This window comes from Auxenochlorella protothecoides (genome assembly GCF_000733215.1).
Source record: "Auxenochlorella protothecoides strain 0710 unplaced genomic scaffold scaffold80, whole genome shotgun sequence".
Lineage (NCBI taxonomy): Eukaryota > Viridiplantae > Chlorophyta > Trebouxiophyceae > Chlorellales > Chlorellaceae > Auxenochlorella > Auxenochlorella protothecoides.
Genome location: NW_011934231.1, coordinates 45,182 through 56,439, shown reverse-complemented (window position 1 = coordinate 56,439; position 11,258 = coordinate 45,182). Strand labels below are relative to the sequence as shown.

The window sequence follows — 11,258 nt, the reverse complement described above, 5'->3', positions numbered from 1 at the left end:
CCCCCCCGACCCTCCACTCCAACCGCCGCCAGCCCGCTCCCCCACCTGAAGGGCTGGATGTGCAGAGGAAAGCGCTGCACGGTGTCGGCCAGGGCGGCATCAAAGGCGTCGTACGGCTTGTTCTCAAAAATGGCCTCCAGCCGCTCCTCCCACCGGTCCAGCGCCTAGGAGTATATGGTAGGATGGACAGCCGTGAGTGCCTCCCTCCACGGATTTGAAAGGAGGCAGGCGATGAAACCCGGCATCGCAAGTCAGGAATCCTCTCCCCCACTCCATGTCACCATTGGGATCCCCCATCTCAACAAAAGAAGTACGACACTCACGGCAGGGTTGATGCGCGAGGCGTTGGGGCCGTCCACCAGCTCGTCGGTGCGCCGGCACCAGACGTAGATGGCCCAGATGGCGCGCGCCTTCTCTGGGGTCATTAGCTGGGTGCCCAGGTAGAAGGTCTTGGCGTGCTCCGCGGTGACCACCCCGCAGCGACGGTAGGCCTCCAGCAGCCCCTCGGCGGACCAGGGGAAGCCGCCCCGCCCCGAGTCTGCCGCCGCGCCCTCCATGACCCGCCGCGCGCGGCCGCTGCGTGTCTGGGGCGACCCCGCCTGCTCGTTCATGAAGTGGTCGTGCAGCTCGAGCTGCAGGCGCAGAGCGTGCTCCTCAGCCTCCGCGCCACCCGTGCACGAGCCGTGCAGGGGGGTGGGGGTGGTGGGGTCGCCGCTGCTCGGGCCCGGCCACACAGCCCCTGCGTACTGCCCGGATCCCGCCGGCTTGTGCAGTGTGGCGGAGGCGCGCGCCAAGCACTTCTGCAGGTCGGTGGGATGGAGGTCGGGTGGAGGGTGAGCGAGGAGGGTGAGCAGGGGGATGCACGGTGGGTTGGCATGGCACATTTTCCTCGGTGAATCCACCCCGAATCCGGGTGCCACCCAGCTCGGCGTGCCTTGGGGGGCCGCTTGGAGACCGTGGGGCGCCATGGGTGCCCACCACACACCCAATGCTGTGGGGTGGTGGACGCTAGCGGAGAGCCCGCCAGCATGCTGGTCGGCGCCGCGGTGTGAAGGCCGTGCATGTTCGGGTGGGAGTCTGCAAGCTGTTGCTGACGATCCAGGCAGTACTCCTCTGACGCCTGTGCGTGGTTCGCAGGACTAACTCTCCAAAATTCAAATGGTTCAGTCAGTTCCTGCTCTGACTCCAGTCCATGGGCGCATGGGCCTCGAAGTGCTTGCACGGAACTCGCGGACTGGGCTGGTCACGCGGTGAACAGCTCCAGGGATGCACCTTTTTCCTCGCGACGCAGATCGGGGTCCTCAAAAGTTCATGATACAGGGCAGAGGATGTCAGATTAGGGACCATGTCTGGAGGGGCTGCCCCGCGGAGGCCCTCCCACTCCTCCACATCCACAGGATCATTGCTGCGTCGACCCGGGGACCGCGCGGGGCCACGTGGGGCCGCTGTGCACACCAAACCTGCATCCGGTGTTCATATTCTGGTGCCAACAGATAAACCTAATCTTGCCTAAGAGGACACTCCTATGCTGCATCATCCAAAGGGGTTGGGGACCCTCCCAAGCATCGCCAGCGCACCGGTCCACATTTCTGCCCAAGGACCAGTCTGCCTGATGACCCGCATTGACTCAATGTCTCTCATCATTTATTACAGTGCCGGATTCTTAGAAAGGTTCGCAGGTCTCGAGAATGGGTATCAGGCTCATCCGCAGGACGGCAGGTGCAGGGCCTTGCGCCACTCCTTGGCCTCACCGCATCTTGTACTTCTGGTCGCCAGACCAAGATCCCTCGGACCCCTCAAAGGCGTAGGTAATGCCGATCTCCAGGTCCCTCGGATTCTTGGCATTTGGAAAGCACGTCACGGTTCCTGATGGGGGTGGAAGAGGTGAGGGATCGGGTAAAGGGGATGCTGCACATACATGTACAGGGCAGGTTTGGGTGCTGGAGGATGGTCTGGCAGCCGAGTTGGGTCGCGTGATCCCCCCTCCTGCCGACACTCCTCTTTGCAACGCATGTGCGGCGCCTGGGAAAGACTGTGGGCATCGTGAGGATGCACCAGTCTGCTCTGCCCAGGGTCCCCTTCCCCACCTGTGATCTCCTCCTTGGGGTGCACCCTGAGCGTGTCCTCCAGATAAAACACCGTCTGCTTCCAGTGGGTGGACCGACTGCGCGGCCCGGTGCTGAAGGCGATGGGCTTGTGGCAGTCGGCAAAAACGATGTCAAAGTAGGCCACTAGCGCGTGCACATAGTCCTTGCGGGTGGTGGTGAGCGCAAAGTTTGCCTGCGGGTGAGGAGGAGGGGGGAAGTGTCGAGGACGGAGTTGGATTTCACACGAGTGGTCCCTGGACTGTTGTGTGAGTAAGAGTCAGGAGTATGCGGGGATGATACCTCATAGCACGCTGGCAACCACGCACGGATTCTGCACTGACAAGACTCATGCCTCTTAAGTTTGCAAACAGGACTGGGCATGGCCCATTCCCAACTGACCGTGAACGATGCATCCTCCTTGGTCATGGTCTTGATGTCAAAGGTCTTCAGCAGGCAGGCATGGGTGCAGATCTGGTTGGCGTCGACTGTGGTGAGAAGGAGGCGGGGAGATGAGAGAGGCCATGAGGGTTGTGTCCCCCCATCAAGCCGGATGTCAGAATGCACACACAGCAGGCAAATCCCACCGGCTCACCACAGTCCACGAGGGGCTCTGACAGCGCGGTCTTGCCAATGCAACTCATGTCGAATCCGTACACGTTCTGCCACCAGTCGATTTTTTCCGTTCTGGAGGAGGGAGAAAAGGGTGGAACTCAGGATGCCAACTTTGTCGAAGCACGATGGCAATGCGGTGTGACATGAGGGCAGGCCGCGCTGCTGTTCAGCTGGAGTTCACAACTATCCCCTGCAAAGGTACTCCCAGGAATGTCAGTCCTGAGGGACCCCATCCTTCCCTCTGGCCCAAGCAGGAGTTGCATGCATGCGCACTTGTACTCAGCATCCTCGATGGCCACCAGGTGGAGGCTGGCCTTGTCGGGGAATATGAGGCCATGGGGCGCCAGCCACTTGTCCCTGGCCCACAACACGGTGTCCAGCATGGACTCATACACAAGGAAGTAGCCCTGCGAGGGACGAGAGGGGAAGGTGGTAATGAAGGGGCTACACAGTGATGTGCTGGGTGGACGAAGGGACAGCACAGCAGAGTGCCACTCTCACAGTCCTGGGAAAACACACAACAGCCTTCCTGCACCTGCCGCACGGTCCTGAATGTGTTTGCCACCCCGCCTCACCATCCACTCTGAGATGATGATGTCAACCGTGTCCACTGGCAGCTCGACCTCCTCCACCTTGCCCCGGAGGATGGTGATGCGGTCCTTCGCGCAATATAAATGGTCTCGCATCAATCGCAGTACGAGCAAGGTAAGGAATGAGGGCTGGACGTGTGCGCTGGGAACTGCTCACTGCTCCTGAACCCAGCCTGTGTCACATACCACTCCGCTCCTGCCACTGCACCAAAGTACCGTCTCGACTCCCTCACTGCACCCCGCCACGACCATCCCCGGCGCTCCTCACCGCATGGCCGTTGTCGCGCACAATGATCTTGGCCTGTTCGGCGATGGCCGACATGTCGATGCCGTAGACATGCTTGGCGCCGGCCTTGGCGGCGAAGAGGCTCAGGATTCCGGTGCCGCACCCCACATCCAGCACCACCTTGTCCTTGAATAGGTGCCCATTGCGCAGGATGGAGTTCATGTATGTCTTCGTGCGCACCTGTGTGCATCGTGGGGGAGAGCAGGAACCTGTGAAACGCCGTGCATGTTGCATGGGAGGTCCCGCTGCAGCGCATGGTGCTGAGTGCCTGACGGCGGGCAGCAACCGCATGATCACATATTCAACCGCTCCAGGGATCCCACCTCATCCTTGAGCATCTCCTCATGGATTCCAAAGTGCCCGTAGCTGTCCGCATAGTAGTCAGCGGCCGTCAGCTCCTCCTGATGTGGGCCAGGCGAGGTGCGGCTCAGGGCGGCGCAGAGAGAGGGCTGATGACATGCGGAATACCCACCTTCGATGCATCAACACGATTTACCTGCATTTTAACGTCCATGGGATGTAAAGTAGTGAGGGACAGAGCGCGGACCAGGTGCACTGAAGTAGCTGGTGCTCCGGATGCACAAGACGAGCTTTGAAGAGCGGGTCGAAAAAGGATGTATCCTCGAAAAGTAAGGTTTGTATGTCAAATTCTTTATTGCATGGGCAGCCTGAGGGAAGCCCGAATGCAAAGGTCTCTCTGCATGAGCAACAACTGCTTGGCGAGAAGGGTGCCAGAACAAACACTCCCGTTTTCTTGCTTTCCCGGGAGGCCGCCTGACTCGGTAAGGCCTGCCCATAAGAGGTGTGCGGGCCTCGGAACACTCCCTCTCCATCACGAGTAGCACACAGGGGTCGGCAGGTGAGGATGCGCAGCTGTTGAAGTGCGAGTGTGTGCGTAGAGGGGGTCCCCGACGACCCCTCCCGGGTACCAGGCCTGGGAGCTGCTGAGCGAGACTGGCCTTGGTCCGCTCTCACCCCGGAGGGTCACTGGCACATTCCCTCCCTCCACTTCGTAGAATGGCCAAGTCCAAGAACCATACCGCGCACAACCAGAGCGCCAAGGCGCACAAGAACGGGATCAAGAAGCCCAAGAGGCAAAGGTACTCCTCCCAGAAGGGGTAAGTTGCCGGGGAGAGGGGAGAAAATGGTCGGAGATGGTTGTATCCAGCTCGGAAATGGGGAGAGGCGGGCGATGCGAGGCGTCTAGTTGGGCGATGCGCACCCCTAGCGCCTGTGCTGTGGTGAGATGAGTTCGGCAGCCCCTGGCATGCAGCATCCCTCATTCCGTCGATCCCTTTGCTTCCATGCAGGATGGACCCTAAGTTCCTGCGCAACCTGGTGAGATATATCAGCTGGCTTTAGTTTTGGGGGGGATGTGGCATGGGTTTGGCACAGCATGGCCGTCAGGAAATCTGCTGCCCCCTGCACATCCTTCTCACTCTAACGCCCTTTCATTCCCCATGCAGCGCTTTGCCAAGAAGCACAACGTTGTCGCCGAGTCCTCTTGAATCCACTCAGGAGTCTAAATAGGGGTGGGACCCACAATGCATCCTGCGGTATGGTGCATAAAGGCTGCACGCTTGCGCTTTCTGTAAGCTCTGCGGTGTAATCCTCTCTATGGTGCAGTCCAGATATGCACGGAAGGTGACAGCGGATGGGATGCTCGTTCACCTGCACTGGATGCTCTTGGGCAGAAGGATGAAGTCCAATGCAGAACACAGCGGAGCATATATTTCTGCGATGCTATGTCACAGCATCAGGGTCTCTCTTGAAATCAAGCAGAAATTCTGAACATCGTTGTTGGAAACCTGTACCACCCCTTTCGATGTATGGGGGGGGGCGCTCCATACTACGTCCAGCCGCAGCGCTGCCTGAAAATGGCGACACCCGCTAGAGGGTCCGTGCTGGGCGTGCCAGGCAGATCCCGGCGCGGCGGACGTCGGCCATGCATGGCCGGGGCAACAAGGCACTCGCGACCCACTCACCCTATAACAATGCACATTTAGTGTCGGGAACAGTTTTCACTCGACACAGGACGACGCCCACCTTGCTGCAGGAGGACCGGGGCTGACTGTCGGGTCCAGGGCGCACGGTCACATCCCTCCCCTCCATTCCCTCTCAACAACCCGCTGCTGCCATGGGGAAGTCGGATGCGTCCAAGGAGGACACCAGCAGGGGTGCGCGGGGGGGGCTTGGTACGTCCACCCCGCAGCGCATGCCCGTCAGTACTGCCCCGGTGGTGGGACAGTCGTCCACCTTCCGCCCCCTCATCCATCCTTCGCAGACCTCATCCTGCCCCAGAAAACCACCCCCGCCCTGGACACCAGCAAGTGGCCCCTGCTGCTGAAGAACTATGACAAGCTGAACGTCCGCACGGGCCACTACACCCCCATCCCCTCCGGCCACACCCCCCCTGAAGCGGCCCCTCCAGGTATGTCTGGGATGCATTTTCAGCGAGTGCCCGCACTGCAGTCAGAGATGGCGTGGTCGATATCGCTTCTGTGCCTGGACATGTCAGAATGAAGGAGCGGCATGTTCATCCCTCCCTCCAGCCCTCCCTCGCACATCCCACCCCATCTCCATCCCCGTGACACCCCGCCGCCATTCCACTCCAATTTCTATCCCGGTTCACTCTCTCCTCCCCACCCCAACTCCGCTTCCTCAGGAGTACGTGCGGTACGGGGTGATCAACCTGGACAAGCCCAGCAACCCCTCCTCCCACGAGGTGGTGGCCTGGATCCGGCGCATCCTTCGCGTGGAGAAGACGGGGCACAGTGGCACGCTGGACCCAAAGGTCACGGGCGGGCTGATCGTGTGTGTGGATCGCGCCACGCGGCTGGTCAAGTCGCAGCAGGGCGCGGGAAAGGAGTACGTGTGCATCGCGCGCTTCCACTCGGCGGTGGAGGGCGGCACCGCGCGCGTGGCGCGCGCCATCGAGACGCTGACGGGCGCGCTGTACCAGCGCCCGCCCCTCATCTCCGCGGTCAAGCGCCAGCTGCGCATCCGCACCATCTACGCCTCGCGCCTGATCGAGTACGACGAGGAGCGTCACCTGGCGGTGTTCTGGGCGTCCTGCGAGGCAGGGACCTACATGCGCACCCTCTGCGTGCACCTGGGCCTGCTGCTGGGCGTGGGCGGCCACATGCAGGAGCTGCGCCGCGTGCGCTCCGGCATCATGGGCGAGCGCGACAACATGGTGACCATGCACGACGTGCTGGACGCGCAGTGGCTGTACGACAACCACAAGGACGAGGCCTACCTGCGCCGCGTGGTCATGCCGCTGGAGGTGCTGCTGACCAACTACAAGCGCCTGGTGGTCAAGGACTCCGCCATCAACGCCGTCTGCTACGGCGCCAAATTCATGATCCCGGGCCTGCTGCGCTACGAGTCCGGGATCGAGGTGGACGACGAGGTGGTGCTGATGACCACCAAGGGCGAGGCCATCGCCGTGGGCATCGCCCAGATGAGCACCTCGGTCATGGCCACCTGCGACCACGGCGTGGTGGCCAAGATCAAGCGCGTGATCATGGAGCGTGACACCTACCCGCGCCGCTGGGGGCTGGGGCCCATGGCGCAGAAAAAGAAGGCGCTGATCGCGGAGGGAAAGCTGGACAAGCACGGCCGGCCAAACGAGGCCACGCCCGCCGAGTACCTACGCGCGCTGCCGGCCGACCCCGCCGCGGCGGCGCCCGCCGCGACCACGCCCGCCACGCCCGCGCCGGCGCCCGAGGCGGCGGCCGAGGCGGCGACGCCGGCGGCCGATGGCGAGGCCAAGAAGGAGAAGAAGGCCAAGAAGGAGAAGAAGGAGAAGAAGGAGAAGAAGAGGGAGCTGTCGCCGGGGGCGGCGTCCACAGAGAGCAGTCCAGACAAGGTGTGTGGCGGGGGGGAGGACCTGCGTGGATGTCATGTCCTAGGAGGGGGCAGGCTTGGAGAACCAGGCCACGACCGAGCCTGCATGGGCATGCCGGGCTGTGTGCGTGCATCAGCGACCAGACCCATCCCCCTCGTCTCGACAGGACTTCACCCACGGCACACCGTCCACAATCCATCTTGCAGAAGGAGAAGAAGAAGAAGAAGAAGGCAAAGGAGGAGTCCGAGTGAGACCTTTTCTGTATTCTCCATTCCCTTCCACTCTCCCTCTGTACCTTTTCACTCCTGGACCCGCGCATCTCACATGCATGTGCTCTTCCATCACGCCGCGCCTGGATGTGGGTGCCCTGCAAAATACAGACTTTCGACAATTACCTGTGCTGCTTGCGAGGGTGGATTTTCACATTGATGAAGGTAAGTCGGTCATGGATGTGACGAGGTTGCATTGCCTTCATCTGATGACGACAAAACGGGTGGCCCCATCGGCTCGACATGCAAATCACGAGCGAGATCACTCGGGAGGCAGCATGGCGCACAATGACAGTCGAGCTGGGCGCGCAGGAGGCTGGAATTTGAAGAAACTCCACCGTAAAAATCGATTCAAGATGCAGGGGCCATGCATGGCACAGTAGAGGAGAGCCACACCGCCTGAAACCCAGCTCCTGTGCATCTCGTCACCCGACCCAGAGAGGAGGCATGAGTGCCCCCATCCTGCGCAGTGCATGCTTCAGGCAGAGCGGCATGCTCATGTTTGCACGTGCGATGAGCGCCCTGGACGTCGTGCCGACCGCGGTGTGCCCAAGGCCGTTCAGTGTCGGGGCCAGCAGACCACGTGCCCGAGCGCCATCCCATGGTCCGGTGCGAGGGCTGAGCTCCTCCCCCCCCAGCCTCCCGCCCAGGGTGGTATGCGGCTCCAGCAAGCGCGGCCTGCACTCCGACCAGATGCGTACCTGCGCAGCAGCCCCCGCTGCAGCCATGGAGGTGGCCCCCTCTGAGACCACTCCAGCTCCAGAGGCCAGCCTGACCCTGGACGACCTCCCCACCAGCTCCGAGTCCCCCGGCCTGCTGGCAGTGCGCCACAGCGCTGCCCACGTGATGGCCATGGCAGTGCAGCGAGTCCACAAGGGGGCCAGGTGCACCATAGGACCCTGGATCGACCGCGGATTTTACTACGATTTTGACATGCCCCAGGTGATTGGGAGGGGGTGAATGAGAAGAGCGCATGTTCCTGATGTTTATGTTGTCACTTTGTAGCTGAGGGACTGCTCGGCTTGCCCTCCATTGCAAGGACCCATGTCGCTGGCATGCCTGGTGACATTCCCCCTTCTCCTCCACGCACAACAGCCCATCACAGAGAAGGATCTCCCAAAGATCCAGAAGGAGATGAAGAGGCTGATCAAGCGCAACCTGGCCATCCGCCGCGAGGAGGTAGGCCAGGGGTATGGGGCGTGGTTGTCCCTTGGGGACAGGGTTCTAGGAGTGGAGGGATCACGTGACGTTTGCCATGCCCCATGCCCAGGATGTGTGCCTGGACCACCAGCAGACATAGTGTGAGCCAGCTTCCTACGCTCGGGGACTGCATGCAACAGCATCTACCCAAAACACATGAATCCAGGTTCCCGCTGAGGTGGCGCGCCGGCGAATCGAGTCCATCGGCGAGCCCTACAAGCTGGAGATCCTGGACTCCATCCTCAAAAACACCCCCGACGCGCCCATCACCATCTACCACATCGGTGAGGAGGGCGAGAAGGATCACTGGTGGGATCTGTGCGCCGGGCCCCACGTGGCCAGCACCGGCGCCATCAACGCCGAGGCGATCGAGCTGGAAAGCGTGGCGGGGGCATACTGGCGCGGCGACGAGCAGGCCGCGCAGCTGCAGCGCATCTACGGCACCGCCTGGGAGAGCCGGCAGCAGCTGGATGCGTACAAGCACCTCAAGGCGGAGGCCACCCGCAGGTGGAGCGGGGGTTAGCAGGGATTTATTGGGGTAGCGTGGATTGGTTGGTTGGGTCGGAAATCATGATCACGAAGTAGCCTAGGCAGTTTTGCTCAATAATGAGCAGAGCGCTCGTGGCGTCGCTGGGTGCAAAACGTGGTGTAGCACACACATGGTAGTGTCTCAAAGCGTGCGCGTGTCTTGGTTTTACCACCTGTGGGGATCCTGGTAGACCTGGCAAGCAGCTGCCAAATCATCGTGCCACAGCCTTCATCAACACCATCCTCAAGACCGAATATATCTCACCTCTCCTGTACCACTGTCTGCCAGGGACCATCGGAGGCTGGGCGCTGAGCTGGATCTCTTCTCCATTCAAGACTCTGTGGGCGGCGGCCTCGTGCTCTGGCACCCCAACGGCGCGATGGTGAGAGGGGAGAGGAGGTGATGCTTGTACATCGTGGAGTCTGCTGTTGCAATGTCTCATAACTCGACGAGTGAGCTGCGTGGCTGCCTTGCTGCCCTGTGATTGCGGGCGGCCGGGGGGACATCCTCACCAACTCCCACACACTCTTTGTTTTGCTCCTTATACCTTGAGAGAGCACCTTCTCACACCGTCCCCACCGATTTACCACCAGGTGCGGCACCAGCTGGAAACGTTCTGGAAGGACATGCACCTGGCGGCGGGGTATAAGCTCTTGTACACGCCTCACATCGCCAAGGCACGCTGATTGTGGGGTGGGGTGGGCTTTGGAGAGGAGTGACGCTTGGAGGGCGCCTGGGGGCACGATTTCCTTCCCTGATAGCCTCAAGATCTCCTGCAACTCTCTCTCCCCACCCCCTTTACGCTGCACAGGGTGAGCTGTGGCAGACAAGCGGGCACCTGGACTTCTACCGCGACTCCATGTATGGCCAGGTCAAGGTGGAGGACGAGTCGTACCAGCTCAAGCCCATGAACTGCCCCTGCCACGTGGCCATCTTCAAGGCGCGGCAGACCAGCTACCGCGACCTGCCCCTGCGCTGGGCGGAGCTTGGCACGGTGTACCGCTACGAGCGCTCCGGCACCATGCACGGCCTCTTCCGTGTGCGCGGTTTCACCCAGGACGACGCCCACATCTTCTGCCTGCCCGACCAGATTGCGGGCGAGATCAGGGGGGTGCTGGACCTGGTCCAGTCGGTGTTCACCGCCTTTGGCTTTGACCGCTACGAGGTCAACCTGTCCACCCGCCCCGCGGAGTCGGTGGGGTCGGACGCCGACTGGGCCCAGGCCGAGGCCGCCCTGGTATCGGCCCTGGAGGACAAGGCGAGCTGTAGTTTTTGGAGTGGGGGGAAGGGGGGGGGAGGGAGGAAGGGGGGGCGCGGGAGGGGATGACGGGTTCGAGCATTGAGTGTGGGCGGGCAGGCAAGGGAGTCTCGAGGGCCTGGCTTGGGCCCTTGGAGTGGCGCAGTCGGTCACCTCTGACTGGCGCAGGGCGCGAACCAACTGCTGCGGATGTGGCTCTGCCCTGTGTGGCCTGCCTGGCCCGTCCCTACTCCTACCATTGCATGGTGCACATCCCTTTCTACCCTTCTTGTGACACACCAAATACACATGCGTAACGCGCTCCCTCCCCCTCCACGCGCAGGGCTGGCCGTTCAGTGTGGACGAGGGGGGCGGCGCCTTCTATGGCCCCAAGATCGACATCAAGATCCAGGACGCCATCGGCCGGCGCTGGCAGTGCTCCACGGTGCAGCTGGACTTCAACCTGCCGGAGCGGTTCGGGCTGGCCTACACCACCGCAGGGAACGAGAAGGAGCGGCCCATCATGATCCACCGCGCGCTGCTCGGCAGCCTGGAGCGCTTCATGGGCATCCTGATCGAGCACCACGCAGGTATGGGT

At 61.8% G+C, this 11,258-nt stretch overlaps 2 protein-coding genes across 2 annotated transcripts in view; one reads left to right on the top strand and one right to left on the bottom strand.

Moving 5' to 3' along the window:
• Positions 1-1,747: 1,747 nt before the first annotated feature.
• F751_6047 (putative protein arginine N-methyltransferase 1) lies at positions 1,748-3,997 on the bottom strand (the record flags this gene model as incomplete). The annotated part of the gene is made up of 8 exons (XM_011399980.1): positions 1,748-1,866; positions 2,088-2,280; positions 2,487-2,572; positions 2,680-2,771; positions 2,973-3,106; positions 3,275-3,358; positions 3,558-3,755; positions 3,899-3,997. Coding segments are annotated over 8 exons (1,005 nt in total), but the record flags the coding sequence as incomplete, so codon positions are not given.
• Positions 3,998-5,712: 1,715 nt separating this feature from the next.
• F751_6046 (Threonine-tRNA ligase) overlaps positions 5,713-11,258 on the top strand; it is a gene marked incomplete at both ends in the record, with an annotated part of 7,064 nt that continues 1,518 nt past the window's right edge. The window contains 9 exons of the mRNA XM_011399979.1: positions 5,713-5,770; positions 5,860-5,942; positions 6,241-7,223; positions 8,345-8,636; positions 8,790-8,873; positions 9,061-9,401; positions 9,712-9,805; positions 10,235-10,660; positions 11,004-11,250. Coding sequence (XP_011398281.1) covers positions 5,713-5,770; positions 5,860-5,942; positions 6,241-7,223; positions 8,345-8,636; positions 8,790-8,873; positions 9,061-9,401; positions 9,712-9,805; positions 10,235-10,660; positions 11,004-11,250 — 2,608 coding nt within the window. The remainder of the gene's footprint in view (positions 5,771-5,859; positions 5,943-6,240; positions 7,224-8,344; positions 8,637-8,789; positions 8,874-9,060; positions 9,402-9,711; positions 9,806-10,234; positions 10,661-11,003; positions 11,251-11,258) is intronic.